This window comes from Phocoena sinus, chromosome 5, assembly GCF_008692025.1.
Source record: "Phocoena sinus isolate mPhoSin1 chromosome 5, mPhoSin1.pri, whole genome shotgun sequence".
NCBI classification, from domain to species: Eukaryota; Metazoa; Chordata; class Mammalia; order Artiodactyla; family Phocoenidae; genus Phocoena; species Phocoena sinus.
In genome coordinates, this window is record NC_045767.1 from 107,931,274 (window position 1) to 107,956,943 (window position 25,670).

The 25,670-nt window shown below is 39.9% G+C and overlaps 1 protein-coding gene across 2 annotated transcripts in view; it reads left to right on the forward strand.

The window, feature by feature from the left end:
• The window catches only part of TMEM154 (transmembrane protein 154), a 47,103-nt gene extending 31,119 nt beyond the window's left edge, over positions 1-15,984 (forward strand). Inside the window, exons 6-7 of one of the 2 annotated variants that reach the window (XM_032632714.1) lie at positions 1,570-1,630; positions 12,441-15,883. In XM_032632714.1, coding sequence (XP_032488605.1) covers positions 1,570-1,630; positions 12,441-12,456 — 77 coding nt within the window. In that variant the 3' untranslated portion in view covers positions 12,457-15,883. Of the gene's footprint in view, positions 1-1,569; positions 1,631-12,440 lie in introns of both variants that reach the window. The other variant, XM_032632716.1, reaches the window with a different exon arrangement.
• Positions 15,985-25,670: the final 9,686 nt, after the last annotated feature.

Genomic DNA, 25,670 nt, shown 5'->3' on the forward strand with positions numbered 1-25,670 from the left:
AAGGAAATCTCTTGAAACCAAACTATCTGGAAAAAGTTACCATCTGACATTATCTGATATATTATAGAATCTAGAGATCTGTGATTTTAATCTGTATATAAATATAAAACTTTATCAAATATGGTTTACATAGATCTGTCTGTCTAGTAGGCACTAGCCATATATGTCTATTTAACTTAAAATTTAAAAAATTAAATGAAATTTAAAATTTTGTCCCTTACTCATTCCAGCCACATTTTGAGGGCTCAGTAGCCACCTGTGGCTAACAGCTATTATATCAGACAGTGCAAATCTAGAACACTCCCTTCACTGTAGAAAGTTCTACTGGACAGCACTAATAGAGATAGTAATATAAATATCCAATTATAACTTACTTTCCAATTGATATCTGGCAGTAATTGTAGTATATGTCCCTTACTTTTCATTAAATCAACATTTAGATGTAAAAATCATGACAGCTGTGTTTTCTATTTTTGATTCCTTTAAAAAAATAAATTATTTTAATGCTCATGCTAAACTACTACAATCTACTATTTATATTATCCTATCACTTGTATTTTTAACATTTATCTTAAAGAAAATACCCTGGGAGCTGTCAGATTCAACAATCTACAATGGAGTTCTCAAATCCAGAGGCTTGGTGTTAGAATTTTTGTACCAGAGGCTCATCAAGATGAGCTTTCCAGAAGATGAGAACCATTTAACTAAATTGTACAATTTTGAGCAGTTTTTCATAGTCCAATATTGAGGGAAGAATGGTTCTGTAAAGCATTTGAGGATGGGGTGGGTCATTGAGATAGTCCTTAAAGTAGTTTCATTTTGTTGTTTTTAGTTTATAAAAATATTATACGTACACAGTAGAATTTGGAAAATGCAAAAAAAAAAAGAAGAAGAAAAGTGTTCCACCACCCAGAACCAACCTCTCTTAATATTTTGGTGTATTTGCTTTTGTGACTCAGAAAATTGTAATATAAAATCATGATCCTGTTACACTCACTAAAACCAGAAATCTGGAAGAAGCCATTTCCATTTGACAGCTAAAGCAGAGAATGGCTTTGACACATAGGTGATAGATCCAGTGGATTTTTCTCCCCCTTGGAAACAGCAGTCGTGTAATAGGAGAGAATTCTGATGACTTTAACAAGGTCGGCTGTTCCCCACTTTACCTGCTTCTTTCCTGTTGTGCCTCCAGACTGAAATCATTCTGCAGACACATCAGGACCTTGGGTGAAGCCGTTTTATTCCTGTGTCTACTCTGATCCACGCAGATTCTAGCCTTTGGAGCCCCAGTGGTGTTCCTCAGGGACTGAATAACCAAGCAGTGATGAATTGTGCCCTTTCCAACGGGGCCAGAGGCACGTTGAAGTCTTGTATCTGTGTGTTAGTGCTTTTTCCATTTCAAGAGCCTTGCCGTCATTAATCTTTTAACCTCTGAAACTCCCTGGTGAGGCCATTTCTGCACAACTAACCATACAGATCAGAGAAATGTGATACTCAACTGCACGAGTTTTGTAGATAAAAACCAGAATTTTAGTGACTAACAATGAGCTTGCTTTTATTCTGTCCTAGCCAACTATGAGTGTTTACCTACTTTAGAGGAAGAAAAGGAACCAAACCACAGCAACCCAAGGTACTTCTAATTTCTACCACAGATTATATATGGTTGGGAGGGGGAGATTGGAGACCACAGTTGAGGACTTTTGCTCACCTTCTCTGTGCCTATAAATTTTTTTTTAAGATTTCTTTATTATTCATTTATTTATTTTATTATTTTTGGCCGCGTCGGGTCTTAGTTGCTGGCACACGGGCTCTTTGTTGTGGTACGCGGGCTTCTCTCTAGTTGTGGTGTGCGGGTTTTCTCTTCTGTAGTTCAGGGCGCCAGCTCAGTAGTTGTGGCGTGCGGGCTTAGCTGCCCCGCGACATGTGGGATCTTAGTTCCCTGACCAGGGATGGAACCCATGTCCCCTGCATTGGAAGGTGGATTCTTTACCACTGGACCACCAGGAGAGTCCCTGTGCCTATAAATTTTATGTGACAGTTTTCATGGGTGTATGGAGAAACGAAAGTGTGAGTTATGGAAAATAGAAAGGTACAAATTAAATATCCTAGTGACTCTTTATCTTTAGAAATAAATTAGTAGTGACAGTTTTTTGCCCTTCTAAAGAGACACTGTCGAGTTGGCTTCTGTTTTAGTCCTAAAACTTTCTGATTATGACAAACTGTAGGTTTGTTGACCTTGGATGAGTAGATGTTTGGTAAGGAAAACAGATGGAGGTGACAATCTCAAAGGGGTAACTGTAAACAAGAGTGAGTAAAATGAACATAAACAAAACAAAAGAAAACCCCGCCTGAATTGGATTGTTATATGAGAGAAATTAAATGAGAATTAAAAAAAAAACCATATTCCATTCTACCACTAGGTGGCTCTGCTTAATAGAAAATTTTAGCACACTGGGACCTGTGTGTCCTTTAGCCTTCCACAGTCTTGTTTAAATTATATTATCTTTTGTGAGGATAGAAATTACCGTGTCTGGGTGTTTTTGATCAGAGAATCCTTTGGTCAGGACCTGGGACATGCTCGCAGGAAATAGGATTGATGATTCAGTAAGTCAGGGACTTGCTCCACAGAGCACTGCTGTGATTTGGGGGGCACAGAATTGCTGATGGGGTGACTCCGAGATGACCAACGAGTAGGGAACTTGACTGAGCCTGTAACTGAGATATTACACTTCTGTCGGAACAAAGAGAATACATTTCCAAAGCAGGATAAAGACCACCCACCGTCTCTCCTTCCAAGTTAACCAGAGGCCCTGCACCAGTCACCTTAAATGTTTCCAGAGCGCAGTCACTTGTCATAAGCAGTTCCTGAAGCCAGAGCGATGCAAGGAAAGACTGATTATTAGACAGTGATTGGGGCAGTCAGATGTTTGTCTTCCAGACCCTTGTTCTGCTTCCTCCCCTAAGCCTTACCTGAGAAGTCGTGCCACCATAATCTTACTGAGGTGAGCCTCCTCTCTGATGTAGAATATGCGTCTTACTGTAGATGTCAGTCATTGTTACCTCTGCGGGTACTTGCATGTTAGAATTCACCACTGGTTCAGAAAAGAGTCTATCCTATTTAAAGAAGATATCAGACATTAACAAGAAGATGAAAGAAAAAAAGAATGCTAGTGGGAGTATCACAGAGGACATTACGAAGGAATTATTTCCTTTGCATTTTTACCTAAAAATGAATATCTATGTGTGTCCAGTTTAGGGCTCAGATCACCCCCCAAAACCTTATAAATATCTTATTACTGCATCTCTGATGTGCACCCTCAAAAGATGTGAGATGAAAAAAAAAAAAAAAAGATGTGAGATGTCATTGTTTTTTATATACCCACCTCTTGTTCCTTGAAATTATTGGCAACATAGAAGAAGCTTAACGTTGGAGAATTGTATGGTGGTAAAAGCTTCTTAGAAATCATGTTTTTGAGATACCGAGAGGCTGGTCTCTGAAGTAAGCTCTACCACATTTCCGCTTCTAAGGCAAAAAGGCTTGACCTATTCGGAGAGCTGCTTCATGCTAAATTATTGATTTTAAAGGGAATGTCTACATTCCTCTGTTGGTCTGGTTTTAATTCACAGGACAGCTGTCAAGCTGTCACCGCATTCCCTCTTGATGAAGCCAGGACCAGGGTTATAGAACCAAGAGTGGCAAGTCCCCAGTCTTTGGTGCTGATGACACTGTCTGATTACATCAAAGGGTATCATGACATTGCAGAGCAAATTTAATTTTTATTCACTAAAAACTCAGAAAAGTACAAAGCACTTAGAACAAATCCTGGTACAAAATTAACTCTCAGTAAGTATTAGTTATTTTTAATTATTATAAAAATTTATAATTGATATACATAAACGTATTGCCTTTTGGGTGAATGAGCCTGTGTCCTAAGGTCCAGGCACATCTAGTATGTGGAGCATTATTTTTGCTCCTGGTTTCCCTGGGGACTTCTTTTTGGAACTTACCAATCCTGAGCAATTTGTTTCATCCCCTAGTAATGATCTGGAGCCTTTAGGTTCCGCATCCATTACCAGTGTAGGTAATATGCTGGTGATTTCAGAATAGTCCTCTCAGCCGTCCGGAATTTTTGAAAGGGTACATAGTTTGGATTATCTTGTATTTTGGATAATCTTTTCTGTCGTGATTTTATTTACATTTCTTTCTCTTATTGTCTTAATTACATTGATAATTGATGAAACATTTACTTTGAACCTGGAATCCAGGACAGATAGAAGATTTTTTTTCTGAAAGCTTGTGAATCATTAGAGATACAGGTGGTGAGTGCAATGGTCACTGGGCTTAGAATCAGAAGACTGGTTTCAAGACCCGACTTGGATGATCATTTATTCCTTGTACTAAGACAAGTCACTTTAACTCTGTAAGCTTCAGTTTCCTCATCTTGTAAAATGGATATAATGCCACCTGTCCTTCTAGTTTCACAGGATCCCAAGAGAGAAAAAAACTTTGTAAGTTTTAAAGCACCACACAAATGAAATGAATTCTTTTATGCTCTGGCAATAATTCTCCCCATCCTCTCCAACTGACTTTTTTTTTTTTTTTTAAGATTTTCTCTTTTAGAGCAGTTTTAGATTCACAGCAAAATTGAGCAGAAAGTACATAGAAGTCCCCCATACCCCTGGCTCCCACATGCACAACCCTCCCCGCTGTTGACACCCCCCACCAGAGCAGGATCTTAGTTACAATCGGTTAACCTATTTTGACACATCATTACGTCCAAAGTTCCCCAGTGGTTTTGACCTCTGTGAATCATCCTTCCTCTACCGTCTAAGCAGTGTACGGGTGACTCTAATGCTTCAGAAAGTATATAACAGTCACTGCAGACTGAACTTAGTGGAAAACACACTTCCCCATCCTGCTTGGATTAGCAGGAGGATGGGGAACTAAGACTTCTGGAATCCATTTACTTCTTGATGCTAGAAAGACACTGTGACATAGAGCCTCTGTTATCCATAAAGTCCACTCTGATCCTGGGAAAAACGAGGTGATCTGGTCACCATCCTACACTTAATGCACTACATTGTGTGCAGACTTCAACCCTTCACCTTCTCTTATTCAGGTCCATAAGCTCAGGTCTTTCCGGACTTTTCCCACACATCCCATTAGCCAGCAGTTCCTCATTACTTTGCCTTGTCCTCACTGAGTGGACATTTTCCTTGAGCTGTGGAATCTGAAATTTAGCACAGGATTTTAATAAGGGCCAGGGATGTACAAAGTACCATGGGAAGTTTAAAGTATGGTTTTCATGTTTTCAAAAAAATCAGTGGGAAAAGACAGCAAAGGAATGGTGGGGGAAGGGGAATTCTATATCCTTATTTCCCACCTTAGCATTTTTCCCTATAATTCGTACATGTTATGTGCCAGGCAACGTATGGGGTACCGGGAACAGTGTCAGTGGAACAGTGTCCAAGGGGTGGGCAGGGTGGAGCTGAGGTCTGCCCTAGAGTTGAAGAGAATTTCATCACCGACATTGTTCAGCCTTGCCAGCGTGTGTTGATAACAAAAAACAGATCCATTGAGTTGGTTTTATTATTGTTTAAATTGTCTTGAAAGAATTCACTCCCTTATTGTCTACCCCCATCCTTACAATACGTTCTCTAATGCCACTCGACAGTGGCAAAAACAAGATGGAATTCCTTTCATCTTGGTGCTTACAGTCTGGGCAGTCTCTTCCTTCTTCCTGAGGCCTTTATAACTAGACAATTTCCTGAAAGCGTGGTGTTTCTGCCTCTGCAAGCTTAGGTGAATAACCACAGAAAAGGAATTGCAAATATTAGCCAAGCGCACGTCTTCTTTCCCTTTATGCCTGTTGGCCACAGTGATGATTTTATGTTGAGTAACAGCATTGGGAAAGATTGGGGGAGAATTAGATTTCATCCAAGTCAATTTATAACTTTGAAAGTACGGTAATAACAACAATAATAAGACACTTATTCTAGATGCCAGACACCTAGCTACTACTACCTAGGAAATTAACCAAGTCAAAGAAGGGAAGTAACAGTATACCTGTTCTGCTTTTGTAATAATTCCATTGTTCATTTTTTTTTTTTTAAGAATCTCGGGTGTGAGACTCAGACACCAATGTATTTTTATTAATTTATTTATTTTTGCTGTGTTGGGTTTTCGTTTCTGTGCGAGGGCTTTCTCTGGTTGTGACAAGCAGGGGCCACTCTTCATCGCGGTGCGTGGGCCTATCACTATTGCGGCCTCTCTTGTTGCGGAGCACGGGCTCCAGACGCGCAGGCTCAGCAGTTGTGGCTCACAGGCCCAGTTGCTCCGCGGCATGTGGGATCTTCCCAGACCAGGGCTCGAACCCATGTCCCCTGCATCAGCAGGCAGATTCTCAACTAATGCGCCACCAGGGAAGCCCTCCATTGTTCATTTTATGATTCATTGCTGAGCTCAATAATATTATAAAAATGTATCACTTTAGTATTTTTCAGGAAAATGCAGGTTAGATTAATAGAGAATTTTTTGAATTTCTCCCTGTTTCTTCCCTTCTCTTTGTGTTTTCTTGGAGAAAGTATGATCGTCAGTGTAATTTTTCAAATATACTTATTGAGTGCCTAATATGTGCCTGACATTGTCCACATCATGCCAAGACAACCAGCTAAAACTGAAACAATCCATCTGAGTAAACCTGGAAATCAGAGAGGTTAAAAACTTGCACAGCGAGTTTTTGATGAAGCTCAATCTAGAGAAGAGTTTAAAATTGGATTTTCATTTTCTTTGACTAATTAGTTAAAATAAAAGAGATATTCCATAAATGAAAAGACAAATTAGAAACTTTTAAAAAGAACCCTTAGTAGCAAGAAAGCCATCCACCATGAGGCCAACTATGAAAGTCTTTGGTGGCTGATGCAGTGCAGACATTGACAAGACTGAACCATGAATTGCGAGAAAACAGCAGTTTTGTGTGAACCGTTCTGGCCTCTCCACTCCAGTAAATCTCTGTGGCCGCTTCCAATTGCTTTATGAGTTTCCTTCCTCTTTTTCTCTCCAGTCCCTCTAGTCATTTAAAAGTCAACAAGTATTAAATATTAAGTATATTAAGTGCCAACTGATTTCCCTCAAATCCGAGCTAAGTATCATGAGGGATGCAAAGTAACAGTTTATAATCCTGCAGGATGCTAACCTCAAATGACATGGTTAACACGTAGGGGTGTGTGTATGTGTGTGTGTCTATGCCTGTCTGTGGTGGGTGAGAGAAGATGCACTAAATTCAATACACCACAGCCTCGTTTGAATACTAGTCCAGATTGTGTCTACACCATGGGCATGATCTATGTGTCTTGGACCAGTTCTGGGCCTGGCTCTGATGGCAGCCAGATTCTCGTCTCTATAATTCCACCTGGGCAGGCCTCTTACGGGAAGGAGAAGGGACGTTCTATTGATGACGCGGAAGAGAGCATGATCTAACTGTTCCGTGACTTTGTGCTAAACTGAACTTGGCACTCCTCCCCAAACCAAGTTAGAGAGCATCATAATTAGAGAAAGGTTTAGCATAGGTTTATTACATCTTGGGAGACAGGCAACATTAGCTGTGGTCAGAAAGAGGGATTGTTACAAGGTAAACTGGTCAGAAGGACAAAGATGGCTTATCTGATCCTGACTGCAACCAAGGGGCAGTTATGAAACCAGGTGTTACAATTGCACCTCCTCATTTAACTGGTGGCGTTCCACTTAAATGCTTTCTTAAAAATCATCAGATGATGCTTTTTAATCAATTCAATTGGTTTTTTACAGTTTGGAGGCTTGTTACTATACAGCTTTTTGGAAAGCTACCCCACATTCTTAAAATATCTACATATAACCCTCTGAGAAAAATCACTCACTCATGCTGCTGTCACAGATAAGTGACCAAAGCCGTACGAATTAACATCAAGGCAAACAACAGAGGTTTGAAGCGGGATCACTGATTTTATTTGTTGCAATTCTGTGGCAGTTTGCCAAGGTATTTTTAACAGGGAATTCTAGCATTTGCCAGAGCTGGAAACATCAGGGCTGATTCGATCATTTCACAGAGATGATAAATAGCCACAAAGATAGCAGGGAACACATCTAACTCAATAAAGGAATGAGCATGAGGGAGAATAATGCCTCCAGGCTCGGGCATGGGTGGGGAGCCAGGTCCCGGGTTGCTGACTTACTAACAGGCACGTTGGCCATCACACCACCGGTGAAAATCACGTGTGAGAGTTGCGACACTAGGAATGACCTGCTGACCCACTGCTGAAGCAACTTGTACCCACACTGGGACTGTCTCTGGTGTGGCGGGCCTGGCACGTTGTCGGTGGCCAGATCTATAAACACATAAGTTCCACACGTATCATGCGTGAGGTCCTGTGCTCTTTGATGCTTTAAATGAATGGGTTCTGGTTGGTGGGCAGTGTCACACTCTAAGCCTTCATAATGTTTGTAGAGTGTTCTAAACAAACCGCATTTAGGTTACACTGTCCTCAGAAACTGAAAGTTTGTTTTGGAAGATGGTTTCTTAAAGGCTCTGGATATTTGAAGCAATGTTCAAGCTTGTGTTTAACTGAACATTTGCTAGCATAGAATCTAGCAAAATCAGAATGCCCGTTCATGTGTCTGGAGGGCAGGCCTGTGGCATAGAGCTTCGCCTACATTTTCTTTTTTTTTTTTTTTTTTTTTTTTTTATTTTTTCGGTACGTGGGCCTCTCACTGCTGTGGCCTCTCCCGTTGTGGAGCACAGGCTCCGGACGCGCAGGCTCAGCGGCCATGGCTCACGGGCCCAGCCGCTCCGCAGCATGTGGGATCTTCCCGGACCGGGGCACGAACCCACATCCCCTGCCTCGGCAGGCGGACTCTCAACCACTGCACCACCAGGGAAGCCCTACATTTTCTCATTGATTTTTTTTCCAACAGCCTTCTAAGGCACATGGTATTATTATGCATGTTTTGCAGATGAGATGAGCTAAGAAATGTTAACTTGCTCAAGGTCACACAGCGAGAAAGTGGCTGAGCCCTGATTTAAGCTCTGCCCTCCTGACCCTGTGCTCAAAAAGCCACCATGAGCACACACCAGCATTGGCTCAACCATAGAAGCAGCCCAAGAAGAGAAATACCTAGGCAAAAACTTAATCAAAAAATGTATGGATAATATAAAAAGAAATTGTTCAAATTTTTATGGAGGGACAACAAAGATATAAACAAATGGAGAGAGACGTACTGTGTTTCTGAATGAAAGACTCAACAGTGTGAAAATTATCCTTTTAAATTCAACTGAGTCTTTTAAAGATCCCAATGAGCATTTCATCTGGGAGAATAATTGTGCGCAGATAGTCAGGGTAATTCTAAGAGAAGGAAAAAGAACAATTGTGTGTGGGGAGGTGGATTTGCAGGGAACATGCTCCAATAATTAAAACTGTGTATACCCAGAACCAAATAAGTATTACTGGCATAGAATAGTATATTCAAAACAGCCTCAAGTATATGTAAACATTTAATATATTATAAAAGTAGCAATTCATAGCAAGTGGATTATTCAGTAAATAGTCTTAAAACAACTGACTAACATTTGGAGGGAAAATTTAGAACTCGACCTCACACTTTAGATTAAAATAGACTCCGGATAAGTTTATACGTGAAAAAGAAAGAAATAAAATCCAGAAAAATTAAAGATAAATGTTATAACTGTAAGGTGAGGTCTGGTTGAAAACATGACACACAGTCAGAAACCATATCAGAAAAGGATAGACTTAACTACATTAAAAACTCAAATTTTTTATACTTCCAAAAACACAATATAAAATTAGGAGGAAAATGACAAATTGGGGGAAAGTATATGCGATATGTATGATGAACAAGGAATTATTATTCTTAATACATAAATCAATAAAAAGATAATGCCCCATGTGGGCAAAGAATATTAATGAGCAGTTTGGCAAAAGAAGAAATTAAAATTACCAACAGAGCTTTGAAAAAAACTTTAGTCTTCCTAGTAACAAAAAAAAGTAACCCAAGAATACGTTAAGGTAAATATTAGATTATTTTCACCTATTGAATTTACAAAAGCTAAAAGTAATAATATCCAGTATTAGAATGTTGGGGAAAGGATATTTCCATAAAGGAAACTGTCAAGAGAAGGTAAATTTCTAGGGAAGGGGGGTAATTGGACAATGGGCTGGTCAAGCTTTAAAATTGCATACATTTTAACCTAGCAGTTCCTCTTCTAGATATTTATGCAAAGGTAACAACTGGAAGCATGCAAAAATGTAGCAATTTTTATAATAAATAAAAATTATAAATTGGAAATAGCTTAAATGTTTAACAATAAGGATACGCCTAAAAATAATGTTCTTGGTGAGACAATGGTGTGCTCTATAGCCAATTAAAAAGATATGGTATATTTATTAGCCAGAAAAGAGGTCTATATATGAATGAGAGTGAGAAAAGCAGATTACAGAACAATATGCATAACATAATTCCATTTTTGTACAAAAAGAATATATATCATTATCACAGAAAAAAGTTTGGAAGAATAAATACCAAAATGTTAACTGTAGTGAGGTTGTTAGTATTTTTATTTGGCTTATTTGTATTTTGTATTTTTTCAACAATGAATATGGCTTGGTCTTATAATAATTAACTTTAAAAATCACTTCTATTTTAACTGCTGGACACAGATTAGCGTTGTGGACAAAAGAGGGATTGTGCCCGTTGCTGTACAGCCTTGTATTTTGGTCTGCTTAGAGTAGCTGAAATGTCAAGATAAGGCCACAAAAGGAAAACATGCACTTCAGAGACTTATGCTCCATAGAGATGAACTCCTGGATCTCAGAAATATTATCTTGCTACCACCCAATTTCCAAGAAAGGAAGCCTCCTTGCCCAGTTTAAGAGCTGTTTAGTGTGACTTATGAAACGAGTTGTTATGTTCGTTCTTCAGATAAAGAATGTCTTCATTTGCAGTCAGGTTTCCATTAAATAAGTTTTCCTACAGAAGTTGTCCTTTTGTCCATGTCTGCTTTCCCCTTTCCTTCCCATTTGTCAGTCTTCCTGGTCACAGCTTCTTCCCCCTGTCTTCACAACACAGACACAGACACACAAACACATACACAATGTCTCTCCTCCTCTTTCTTGGATAGATCTAGCTAGCTAGCTAGCTAGCTCTCTATCATCTAGCTAGCTAGCTGGCTCTCTATCATCTAGCTAGCTGGCTATCATCTAGCTAGCTAGCTAGCTAGCTGGGTCTCTATCATCTAGCTATCTAGCTAGCTCTTTATCATCTAGCTAGCTGTCTATCATCTAGCTAGCTAGCTAGCTAGCTCTCTATTATCTAGCTAGCCAGCTAGCTAGCTAGCTGGCCCTCTATCATCTAGCTAGCTGGCTCTCTATCATCTAGCTAGCTAGCTGGCTCTCTATCATCTAGCTAGCTGGCTCTCTACCATCTAGCTAGCTGGCTCTCTATCATCTAGCTAGCTGGCTCTCTATCATCTAGCTAGCTAGCTGGCTCTCTATCATCTATCAAGTTGTTTCAGAGACCTTTTGGAAACACCTGGTGTGTCACTGAGCAGGCGAGAACTGAAGTAGGAGTCAGAAAAACACGGTCTATTGCAGCCTCTAAGAGCCTCTGAGCTAAGGAGACACCAGGTCCTGTTGATGATCGTCATTCAGGCACTTCCTTGGAAACACAGGTCATTTCAAGTGGAGACATGCTAGAATTTGGGTGAAAGGACACAAAATTTTTGAAAAGTGGGTGGAGGTGCGGGAGGTCAAGTAGTCTGCTTTCCACGAGACTTGGGTGGAGACATGGTCTCACTGGGAAAGAGCTATAGAGCCAGACCTGTGGCTGAGAGAGCCAAGTGAGAAACAAAAGCAGAAATTAGCCCGCTAGCATGGTTATGTCCACACACCATGTCCATAATTTATGTCTACTCACACCTGAAGATGCCTGATGATTGAATTCTAAATGACACTGAGAAGGCACTTCCAGATCCTCTGTGCCTGGGAAAAAAAAATGGGCTTTTGAAAACATGCCAGGACCACAAAGCCTTGAGAGAAAATAACGTATCGAAATTTTTTTTTTAAGGAAAAAGAAAAGGCAGTTTGGCATCTATTCATAGAGAATGGGATTCGATTTCTTTAAAGGGGGAACCCCGGCTCCATCTGGTTCTCTCCACCTCAGCCCTGGGGAAGGATATTACAACTAGAGCTAGGGATTATTTCTTGGCTTTCCTAGATTTCCTCCTCAGGGTTCAGATATAAAATCCAAACTGAACTGACCTTTGTTTCAGAAATTGTAATCTGGACACCGTCGGCTCCCTGACTGCTATGTTATCCTGAGTCGCCTCCATAGCCGAGCGACCAGCTCTCAGTAGCTTCTTGGAAATATACTATTGTTCTGTTTTTTGCAGTGACAATGAATCCTGAAACTGAATGGTGCTAATGTTTTCCAAGAGAAAGCAGCCCCGGAGGGAGTCTGCTGGGCCTGCCAGCAGAGGATGAAGAGGATCCGAATTTAATTAATTTCAAATCAATGTAAACACAAGAACCTTTTGCTGTTGCTTCCAGTGCCCACTCTTCCAACGCCCAGTGCATCACCTGTACTTGGAAGAATGCTCGATTGAGAAGTGCTGGGCAAAGGCGTGGCTGCCATCCATCGCTGAGGGTGGAGGAACCATAAGATGCAGTCAGCACTTATCAGTGGGTGTTTCCTCCGCTCAGCCAACCTCTAGATGACTGTACCATCACCCTGGCCATGCTCTCAAGTCCTTGTTACCTTTCTGCTTCATTCCTCAGGGTACAAATCAGGAAGCTGTCTATGGTTTCCTTCTGGGTCACCTTGCGACCTAGCTAGCTTTGGATAATTTCCTCTCGTGAGTTAAGTTCTCTGATAGATCAATTACATTCAGTGGGAACTTTGCTCAAGGTGAGTTATGTCATGGAATAATAGCAAACAAAGCAAGTGTTTCAATGTGGACCCCATCCCAGGGGGTGGGTAAGCTCATTTCCACCTGCCATGAGACACAGTGTGAGAGCCCACAGTCCTGAAGGGATGCTGTTTGGGGACGTGTTGACCCTGAGTTGGCCAGGTGAGGGAGGAATGGAATTCTCAGTGAAAGAGCAACTGTTTTCCTTCTCGGAGAAAATAAGCTGCTTGTTCACATTTCCCCACGGCTCATCCCTGCCCTCACCACAACTCCCTTGCGTGTGATGTATGGATAGATGTGTGCAGCTGGGCCTCCTCTGCCACCTTCAGTGTCTCTGAGATCTTTAAGGTTGTTTGGAACAAACAGACCAGCAATAGGCTCTGTCTGTGCCCGAGGCAGGTACCCTTCCTCGTACTCAGGATCTTTCCTGCCAGCCTGACCAGGGCTCGTGTCCTCAACGCAGCTCCCAGGAGGCCACCACCGGTCATCAGAGATGACATTCTACGTGATATTTGTTGACATCCTCCTGCTAGAAGTAATGGTGCAAAATGCAGAAGGGCCTAGTTATCACTCCCACTCACGTCAAATCAATCGCCATTTAATCCTTAATTTTCCAATTCTGACCTTTAAAGCAATCTAGCAAATTAGGAGCCCTCAGCTCTTCCACAGCACCTGATGTTTTATTCCAGGAAAGAAACCAAGAATGAAAACTGTATCTTACTCCCCGCATATAAACGGAGGAGGGGTTGAGGTTCACCAAATATTTGCTGCTGTTATTTGGAGTCTTGTGTTTGAAAGGCTGCCTTAATGCATAACGAAAACAGTCCTTTTTTTTCAGAATCCTTTTAACCAGCACTTGCCTTCTGAACTATGCCCACAATTTTAAAGGCAGAGTTCCAAGCCAGGGAGGTCTTTCCACCGCAGTGAAAGATAGAACTATCTGGCTGTGTTTAACCACTGCTCTTATGCCATCCCGGGGTTGCAAAGAGCTTTGGCAAAAGGCAGTCTTCATGGTACAGAAGCACAACAGAGCTGTCTGTTGTATTCTCTTTAGCACATCCTAATATGGCATTTTTGTTTTCCTTGCTGTTTTGCATATTCATATCCAACTTGTGGTCCATAGTGACTCTCAAGATATTTATGCCCAAATCGCTACTTTCCAAATCATCGTTTCTGGCTGTTTTGTTACCTTGTTTCTCATCCACATTTTGACTCTGTAAAGAGTCTCTTCTTTCTCTAGGTAGCTAAGATTTTTGCTGAACTTTTAGGCCCGTAAGCGTCATCCAGCCCTATCAAATAATGGACTTCAGCGGTTCAGAGAAGGATAGGAGGTCTTGGAGTCTCATTTTGATGAAGTGATATTTTATGATATGGTACATATATTCTCATTCAGTATTTGAAATGATTTCAAATTCCAGAAGAAGCAAGCTTCAGCAATATGTCATTGTGTTTATATCTGAAAAATGTACTAACCTCTATAGTTGCATCACGTGCAAAGCACTTTAAAAGAAGAGTTTATTCTGGCAAGATACATGACATTAGTATGAGTCAAAACAGCCAAAGTTCAGTGCTCTGTATCTTTTTATTACTGTCCAGTCAAGAGGCATCATAGATTATGATCATTCCAAGAATTGTATTTAAACCTAATCTTAATTTTTATGTTTCAGATTACTGTTAGTAAAAATCTTAATAATTTGCCCTAATTGGGTAGCCAACCAGAGCAAAATCTGACTTTAGAATATTTTCAAATGTGTACATTTTATTGTATTTTTGTACATATTAAGTAAGCTAAGTTAGCAACATTGCCTTGTTGAACTCCTCAGGAAACTTGTTGTAATAAATATGTGAAAATCTCAGTCTTAACTCAGCGATGTGACTCCTCTCTCTGGGAAGGTCATTGTCATCCAAACAGCGAACACATAGCACGGATCAATCTTGACATCCATGGGGTGACAGATGCTTCTGATCACCCTTGTAGCTCTAGCAATGTAAACGGGTGCTTTAAAAAATACTTTTGTCTATTCGTTTGTTTTGGTTGTTTAAACTATCCGTTTTCACCATCTCTGTAAGAAGGCCCTTATGTTGAGTAAACATAAAGTGTACACATTAGTTTCAACTTCTGTCAGAATTAGTACATATTCTGAATATACTAGAGCAATAAGACATGGCTCACACTGGGAAGACATGGCTGAAATTCTCACTGTGAGGAAAACATTGACATTTTCTACTGAATTAAATTTACACATGCTGCTTTTTCACACTCAGGATGAATTCTGGCCTGTCTATTTAATATCTACAATAGGTGGGCCAGAGTAGCTTCATTCATAGATTACATTTCTTTGCTCTTACAATAACCAAAAGATCACCGTATATTAGTATGGTGTGGAAGTAGTCAAATTGGTTATTAATAATTGCTAAAACCAAACACCCAATTGCCTGAATTATTTATGTTTTTGAACAGCTCTTTCACCTTGCCTTGATACTGTCTTATCTAGTAGCCAAATTTTATTTTCCTCTTAGTCCTCTTGTAGATATCTGGTGGGGGTTGTATTGTTTTTTGCCCTCTTATCTTTTCTAAATAATACGTCATGTTCATGAGACAGCAATCCATAAAATTATATAAAATAAAACTTTTAAAATCACCTCTGTGGATACTCTAAGCCCTTTCTGAAATGATATTTTAAGAAGCTAAATTCTTAAACCAAAGTACTTACAGTAACATAAGGACTTTAATCTCATTGCTGTACAAGATTAGAAATATATGTTGAACCTGCTTAAGACAACCAGATGTGGATGGTGTCCTGTGCCCATTGGTCTCCAGGTGCAGAAGGCTCAGTGAATCATCCTCCTTCGTTGCCATCGTATTATTGTCATTGGCTTTTGGTAGGTTATAAATAAATAAATAGACTTTTACAAAAAGCCTATTCATCACATTTTTCACTTCTTTGGTCCACATGGAAAGGAATAAGATAATGATCTCTAGATACTACAAACAGTAGGTGACATCTTTTCCAGTGTAAAGATCAGTTGACTGAACATTCAAGATGGCGGACGAGTAAGACATAGAGATCACCTTCCTCCCCACAGATACATCAGAAATACATCTACATGTGGAACGACTCCTACAGAACACCTACTGAACGCTGGCAGAACACCTCAGAATTCCCAAAAGGCAAGAAACTCCCCACGTACCTGGGTAGGGCAAAAGAAAAAAGAGACAAAGGCAAAGAATACGGACGGGCCCTGCACCAGTGGGAAGGAGCTGTGAAGGAGGAAAGGTTTCCACACACTAGGAGCCCCTTCGCGGGTGGAGACGGCGGGTGGTGGAGGGGAAAAGCTTCAGAGCCACAGAGGAGATCACAGCAACAGGGGTGTGGAGGGTAAAGCGGAGAGATTCCCGTACAGAGGATCGGTGCCGACCGGCACTCACCAGCCCGACAGGCTTGTCTGCTCACCCGCTGGGGCAGGCAGGGCTGGGAGCTGAGGCTCGCCTCGGGCTTTGGTCAGAGCGCAGGGAGAGGACTGGGGTTGGCGGCGTGAACACAGCCTGAAGGGGGCTAGTGTGCCACGGCTAGCCGGGAGGGAGTCCGGGGAAAAGTCTGGACCTGCCGAAGAGGCAAGAGACCATTGTTTCCTGGTGCGCGAGGAGAGGGGATTCAGAGAACAGTCTAAAGGAGCTCCAGAGACGGGCGCGAGCCGCGGCTATCAGCACGGACCCCAGAGACAGGCATGAGAAGCTAACTAAGGCTGCTGCTGCCGCCACCACCAAGAAGCCTGTGTGCGAGCACAGGTCACTCTCCACACCTCCCTTTCGGGGAGCCTGTGCAGCCCGCCACTGCCAGGGTCCTGTGATCCAGGGACAACTTCCCCGGGAGAACACACAGCACGCCTCAGGCTGGTGCAACATCGTGTTGGCCTCGGCCGCTGCAGGCTCGCCCCAGATCCGTAACCCCCTCACTCGCCCCGGGCTGAGTGAGCCAGAGACCCCGAATCAGCTGCTCCTTTAACCCCATCCTGTCTGAGCAAAGAACAGACGCCCTCATGCGACCTACACGCAGAGGCGGGGCCAAGCCAAAGCTGAACCCCAGGAGCTGTGCAAACAAAGAAGACAAAGGGAAATCTCTCCCAGCAGCCTCAGGAGCAGCGGATTAAACCTCCACAATCAACCTGATGTACCCTGCATCTGTGGAATACCTGAATAGACAACGAATCATCCCAAAACTGAGGCAGTGGACTTTGGGAGCAACTGTAGCCTTGGGGTTTGCTGTATGTGATTGACTGGTTTCTGGGTTTATGTTTATCTTAGTTTAGTATTTAGAGTTTATTATCATTGGTAGATTTGTTTATTGATTTGGTTGCTCTCTTCCTTTATTTTTTTTAATATATAGATATATATTTTTTAACTTTTTCTCTTTTTGTGAGTGTGTATATGTATGCTTCTTTGTGTGCTTTTGTCTGTATGGATTTGCTTTTACCATTTGTCCTAGGGTTCTGTCTGTCCATTTTTTTATTTATTTATTTTTTAGTATAGTTTTTAGTGCTTGTTATCATTGGTGGTGGATTTTTTTTTGGTCTGGTTGCTCTCTTCTTTTTCTTTCTTTTTTTAAAATTACTTTAAAATTTTTTTACTTTTAATAATTTTTAAAAATTAATAAGTTTATTTCTTTTTTCTTTCTTTTTTTCTCCCTTTTCTTCTGAGCTGTGTGGCTGACAGGGTTTTGGTGCTCCGGCCGGGTGTCAGGCCTGTGCCTCTGAGGTGGGAGAGCTGAGTACTGGACGTTGGTCCACAAGAGACCTCCCAGCTCCATGTAATATCAAATGGCAAAAGCTCTCCCAGAGACCTCCATCTCAACGTTAAGACCCAGCTCCACTCAACAACCAGGAAGCTAGAGTGCTGGACACCCTGTACCAAACAACTAGTGAGACAGGAACAAAACCACACCTGTTATCAGAGAGGCTGCCTAAAAACATAATAAGTTCACAGACACCCCAAAACACACCACCAGACGCGGTCCTCCCCACCAGAAAGACAAGATCCAGCCTCATCCACCAGAACACAGGCACCAGTCCCCTCCACCAGGAGGCCTGCACAACCCACTGAACCAACCTTAGCCACTGGGGACAGACACCAAAAACAACAGGAACCTGCAGGCTGTGAAAAGGAGACCCCAAACACAGTAAGTTAAGCAAAATGAGAAGACAGAGAAACACACAGCAGATGAAGAAGCAAAAACCCACTAGACCCCAAAATGAAGAGGAAATAGGCAGTCCACCTGAAAAAGGATTCAGAGTAATGATAGTAAAGATGATACAAAATCTTGGAAATAGAATGGAGATTATACAAGAAACATTTAACAAGGACCTAGAAGAACAACTAAAGAGTAAACAAGCAATCATGAACAGCACAATAAATGAAATTTAAAATTCTCTAGAAGGAATCAATAGCAGAATAACTGAGGCAGAAGAACGGATAAGTGACCTGGAAGATAAAATAGTGGAAATAAATACCACAGAGCAGAATAAAGAAAAAAGAATGAAAAGAATTGAGGACAGTCTTAGAGACCTCTGGGACAACATTAAATGCCCCAACATTCGAATTATAGGGGTCCTGGAAGAAGAAGAGAAAAAGAAAGGGACTAAGAAAATATTTGAAGAGATTATAGTTGAAAACTTTCCTAATATGGGGAAAGAAGTAGTCAAGTTGAGGAAGCACAGAGCGTCCCATACAGGATAAATCCAAGGAGAAACACGCCAAGACACATACTAATCAAACTATCAAAACTTAAATACAAAGAAAACATATTAAAATCAGCAAGGGAAAAACAACAAATAACATACAAGGGAATCTCCATAAGATTAATAGCTGATCTTCCAGCAGAAACGGTGAAAGCCAGAAGGGAGTGGCAGGACATATTTAAAGTGATGAAAGGGAAAAACCTACAACCAATTACTCTACCCAGCAAGGATCTCATTCAGATCTGACAGAGAAATTAACAGCTTTACAGGCAAGCAAAAGCTAAGAGAATTCAGCACCACAAGCCCAGCTTTATAACAAATGCTAAAGGAACTTCTCTAGGCAGGAAACAGAAGAGAAGGAAAAGACCTACAATAACAAACCCAAAACAGTTAAGAAAATGGTAATAGGAACATACATATTGTTAACTACCTTAAACGTAGATGGATTAAACACTCCAGCCAAAAGACATAGACTGGCTGAATGGATACAAAAATAAGACCTATATAGATGCTGTCTACAAGAGACCCACTTCAGACCTAGGGATACATACAGACTGAAAGTGAGGGGATGGAAAAAGATATTCCGTGCAAATGGAAATCAAAAGAAAGCTGGAGTAGCAGTTCTCATATCAGACAAAATAGACTTTAAAATAAAGACTATTAAAAGAGACAAAGAAGGACATTACATAATGATCAAGGGATCAATCCAAGAAGAAGATATAACAATTGTAAATATTTATGCACCCAACGTAGGAGCACCTCAATACATAAGGCAAATGCTAACAGCCATGAAAGGGGAAATCAACAGTAACACAATCATAGTAGGGGAGTTTAACACCCCATTTTCACCAATGGACAGATCACCCAAAATGAAAATAAATAAGGAAACACAAGCTTTAAATGATACATGAAACAAGATGGACTTAATTGATATTTATAGGACATTCCATCCAAAAACAACAGAATACACTTTCTTCTCAAGTGCTCATGGAACATTCTCCAGGATAGATTATCTCTTGGATCATAAATCAAGCCTTGGTAAATTTAAGAATATTGAAATCATATTAAGTATCTTTTCCAACCGCAATGCTATGAGACTAGATATCAGTTACAGGAAAAAATCTGTGAAAAATACAAACACAAGGAGGCTAAACAATACACTACTTAATAACCAAGAGACCACTGAAGAAATCAAAGAGGAAATCAAAAAAATACCTAGAAACAAATGACAATGAAAACACGACGACCCAAAATCTATGGGATACAGGAAAAGCAGTTCTAAGAGGGAATTTTATAGCAACACAATCCTACCTCAAGAAACAAGAAACATCTCAAATAAACAACCTAACCTTACACCTAAAGCAATTAGAGAAAGGAGAAGAACAACAACAACAAAAAAAAGTTAGCAGAAGGAAAGAAATCAGAAAGATCAGATCAGAAATAAATGAAACAGAAATGAAGGAAATGATAGCAAAGATCACTAAAACTAAAAGCTGGTTATTTGAGAAGATAAACAAAGTTGATAAACCATTAGCCAGACTCATCAAGAAAAAAAGGGAGAAGACTCAGATCAATAGAATTAGAATGGAAAAAGGAGAAGTAACAACTGACACTGCAGAAATACAAAGGATCATGAGGATTACTACAAGGAACTCTATGCCAATAAAATGGACAACCTGGAAGAAATGGACAAATTCTTAGAAAAGTACAATCTTCAGAGACTGAACCAGGAAGAAATAGAAAATATGAACAGACCAATCACAAGTACTGAAATTGAGACTGTGATTAAAAATCTTCCAACAAACAAAAGCCCAAGACGAGATGGCTTCACAGGCGAATTCTGTCAAACATTTAGAGAAGAGCTAACACCTATCCTTCTCAAACTCTTCCAAAATAAAGCAGAGGAAGGAACACTCCCAATTTCATTCTATGAGGCCACCATCACTCGGATACCAAAACCAGACAAAGATGTCACAAAGAAAGAAAACTACAGGCCAATATCACTGATGAACACTGATGCAAAAATCCTCAACAAAATACTAGCAAACAAAATCCAAAAGCACATTTAAAGGACCATACACCATGATCAAGTGGGGTTTATCCCAGGAATGCAAGGATTCTTAATATACGCAAATCAATCAATGTGATAAACTATATTAACAAATTGAAGGAGAAAAACCATATGACCATCTCCATAGATGCAGGAAAAGCTTTTGACAAAATTCAACACCCACTTATGTTAAAAAAAAACCCTCCAGAAAGTAGGCATAGAGGGAACTTTCCTCAATATAATAAAGGCCATATACGACAAACCCATGGCCAACATCATTCTCAATGGTGAAAAACTGAAACCATTTCCACTAAGATCAGGAACAAGACCAGGTTGTCCACTCTCACCACTATTATTCAACACAGTTTTGGAAGTTTTACACACAACAATCAGAGAAGAAAAAGAAGTAAAAGGAATCCAAATCAGCAAAGAAGAAATAAAGCTGTCACAGTTTGCAGATGACATGATACTATACATAGAGAATCTTAAAGATGTAACTAGAAAACTACTAGAGCTAATCAATGAATTTGGTAAAGTAGCAGGGTACAAAATTAATGCACAGAAATCTCTTGCATTCTTATACACTAATGATGAAAAATCTGAAAGAGAATTTAAGGAAACACCCCCATTTACCATTGCAACAAAAATAATAAAATATCTAGGAATAAACCTACCTAAGGAGACAAAAGACCTGTATGCATAAAACTATAAGACACTGATGAAAGAAATTAAAGATGATACCAACAGATGGAGACATATACCATGTTCTTGGGGTGGAAGAATCAACATTATGAAAATGACTTTACTACCCAAAGTAATCTACAGATTCAATGCAATCCCTATTAAACTACCAATGGCATTTTTCACGGAACTAGACCAAAAAATTTCACAATTTGTGTGGAAACACAGAAGACCCCAAAGAGCCAAAGCAATCTTGAGAAAGAAAAACAGAGCTGGAGGAATCAGGCTCCATGACTTTGGACTATACTACAAAGCTACAGTAATCAAGACAGTATGGTACTGGCACAAAAACAGAAATATAGATCAATGGAACAGTTTAGAAAGCCCAGAGATAAACCCATGCATATATGGTCACCTTATTTTTGATAAAGGAGGCAAGGATATACAGTGGAGAAAAGACAGCTTCTTCAATAAGTGGTGCTGGGAAAACTGGACAGCTACATGTAAAAGAATGAAATTAGAACACTCCCTAACACAATACACAAAAATAAACTCAAAATGGATTAAAGACCTAAATGTAAGGCCAGACACTATAACATCTTAGAGGAAAACATAGGCAGAACACTCTATGACATAAATCACAGCAAGATCCCTTTTGACCCACCTCCTAGAGAAATGGAAATAAAAACAAAAATAAACAAATGAGACCTAATGAAACTTAAAACCTTTTGCACAGCAAAGGAAACCATAAACAAGACAAAAAGACAGCCCTTAGAATGGGAGAATATATTTGCAAATGAAGCAACTGACAAAGGATTAATCTCCAAAACATACAAGCAACTCATGCAACTCAATATCAAAAAAACAAACAACCCAATCCAAAAATGGGCAGAAGACCCAAATAGACATTTCTCCAAAGAAGATATACAGATGGCCAACAAACACATGAAAGGATGCTCAACATCACTTATCATTAGAGAAATGCAAATCAAAACTCCAATGAGGTAGCACCTCACACAAGTCAGAATGGCCATCATCAAAAACTCTAGAAACAATAAATGCTGGAGAGGGTATGGAGAAAAGGGAACCCTCTTGCACTGTTGGTGGGAATGTAAATTGATACAGCCACTATGGAGAACAATATGGAGGTTCCTTAAAAAACTACAAATAGAACTACCATACGACCCAGCAATCCCACTACTGGTTATATACCCTGAGAAAACCATAATTCAGAGTCATGTACCACAAAGTTCATTGCAGCTCTGTTTACAATAGCCAGGACATGGAAGCAACCTAAGTATCCATAGACAGATGAATGGATAAAGAAGATGTGGCACATATATAAATGGAACATTGTATATATATATATATATATATATATATTAATATTATATTATATTATATTATAGCCATAAAAAGAAACAAAATTGAGTTATTTGTAGTGAGGTGGATGGACCTAGAGGCTGTCATACAGAGTGAAGTAAGTCAGAAAGAGAAAAATAAATGCTGTATGCTAACACATATATATGGAACCAAAAAAAAAAAAAAACAAAAGAAAGGTTCTGAAGAACCTAGGGGCAGGACAGGAATAAAGACACAGATGTGGAGAATGGGCTTGAGGACACGGGGAGGGGGAAGCGTAAGGTGTGACGAAGTGAGAGAGTGGCATGTACTTATATATACTACCAAATATAAAATAGATAGCTAGGGGGAAGCAGCCGCATAGCACAGGGAGATCAGCTCAGTGCTTTGTGACCACCTAAAGGGGTGGGATAGGGAGTGTGGGATGGACACGCAAGAGGGAGGAGATATGGAGATATATGTATACGTATAGCTGATTCATTTTTTATACAGCAGAAACGAACACAACATTGTAAAGCAATTATACTCCAACAAAGATGTTAAAAAAAAAAAAAGATCAGTTGAGAGTAATCACTGTATTAGTCTGACTTAGGTGAAACCCCTGAAATTATAAATAACATAAGGAACACGGGAAAACTGCATGTTTAATAAATGTCAGCTTTCAGAAAGAACAAGAATTGTAGTGATTCAACAAGTTAAAAAACAATCTGATAGATCAGCAATAATTTAGTATGTGTGTATCTTGCTTTTAAAGTTAAAAGTGAGATTAATGTAAAAACAATACTGTGTTAGATGGTCTCATTTTTCAAGCAATGTAAAGTATTTCCTCAGGAGGTCACTAAGATCATCAGAGGCCATATTTATCACTTGGCTTTTGTCCCACCAACGTATAAATTCTACCTTGTAAGCCTCATACAAGAAATGATCCGATTGCTGATGATTGCAACTGATTTGCAAAACTGTCAAAGTTTTAAGAGTGATTGAAGGTTTCAGATTTTTCCTCCTACCTTGCATGCTGAGAATGATATATATAATAATATTTTTTCTTTATGACTTACGGCTTCATAAATGTCAGGTATACATATATATATATATATTATTCTATTCTCAGCTGCATGGTTTTTGGTATATGTTTATATGCCAAATTGCTCGTTCAGCAGTGATAGACTGAAAAGCATTTCTAAATTTAATTGTAAAAGCTCTACGAGATAGGAGAAAAGAATACCTTCTACGTTAATATGTAGGTAATTAATGTATACCAATATTTAGAATAAATGTTTATTTGAAAATAAGATATTTGTTTACTAAAATGTTGATGACTTAGTATAAAGAGGTGAATTATGCATCTTTCTAAAGGAAAATCCTTTTAACTTCACTTCCATGACTATTAAAAAGGATTGTTACTCTCATAGTCGTACTCCTTTGATCCATATACATCTTTAAAATCAATGAAGCAATATCAATGCAAAAAATTCTCATAGAATTGAACCTGCTTTATGCAAAATTGTCGAGACGAAAAATTAATTGGATTATCTGCATATCAAAAAGGTATTATTACCCATTCTTGTCTTTTTCTTTCTTACAAAGTGTTTTTAAGTTGAGGAGTAAAATTTTAATTGTCTATGGGAATGTAATTTTTAAAAATATTTTTAGTAAAAATGGAAAAATCTTAGAGATAAAACCTCTCTTTTTCCTGATTACTCACTTTTCTTCATGCCTTTAATTCTAATCTCATTTTCCGCACCTTGACGTTGTAACAGTTACAGCAAGGCCGACTGGCAGGTTCGTGACGTAGAAAACACGAAGACTTCTTTGAATGCGGATGCGTTCTTGCAGGTCACAAAAACTAGTCAGTACATTGACAAATGATGAGCAGAAAGATTCCTCCTCATGGTCCCAATTAAAGTAAAACTAGTCAGGGACTTCTCTGGTGGTCCAGTGGCTAAGAGGCAACACTCCCAATGCAGGGGGCCCGGGTTCAATCCCTGGTCAAGGAACTAGATCCCACATGCCGCAACTAAGAGTTCACATGCCGCAACTAAAGATCCCACATGTGGCCACAATGATCCTGCGTGCTGCAACTAAGACCCGGTGCAGCCAAATTAAAAGAATATATATATATATTTTTAAACAGTACCAGCTGTTTAAATAAATAAATAAATAAAGTAAACCTGGTCAGTTATGGCATCGATAGGCCTCTAGAGTCTGCTGCAGTGTGGATTTCCTTCTTATTTTAACTGGAATGACCGAGCAACCGAAGTGATGGGACCGATCTGCCTGGAGATGACTTGGCCCCAAAGAGCACACAGTTTCCACAGTTTCACAGAGTTAGGGAAATGATGCTTAGAGAGAACAATAATTTCGACTAGCATTTCTTATGTGTATCAGATATGGATTAAGTTCAGCCTCTAATAAAATTGTTTTTGACAAGATGGTTTTTCTCTCACACATGAAGGAGTAGAGAGGTAAGTTGGTATCGTAACTCCATGGTCATCTGGGACCCAGGCTTCTGCTGACTCTCCCCCATGTCCATCAGTGCTGAGCTTCCATCCACGGGGTCACCATGTGATCGAAGATGGTTGCCCCAGCTCCAGCATGATATTCACAAGAAGGGGAGTGAGGGAACCAGGGCGAGGGTGAGGCTCCAAACTAGGTCAGCCACTTTTCCCCACCAGCCCAATGAAACAACTCGGCCTGCATCTCGTTGGCCAACCCATCTGGAAGGCAGCAGGGAACTGTAGTCTCTATGGTTGGTCACACCCAACAGTGAGAGTTCTGTTTCACAAAGCAGTGAAAGAATATCGGGCATTTGATGGAGTAGCAATCCTGGCCATAGGTGATAAACAACATGTCATCTCATTTTAATGCTCACAGTATACTTTTCA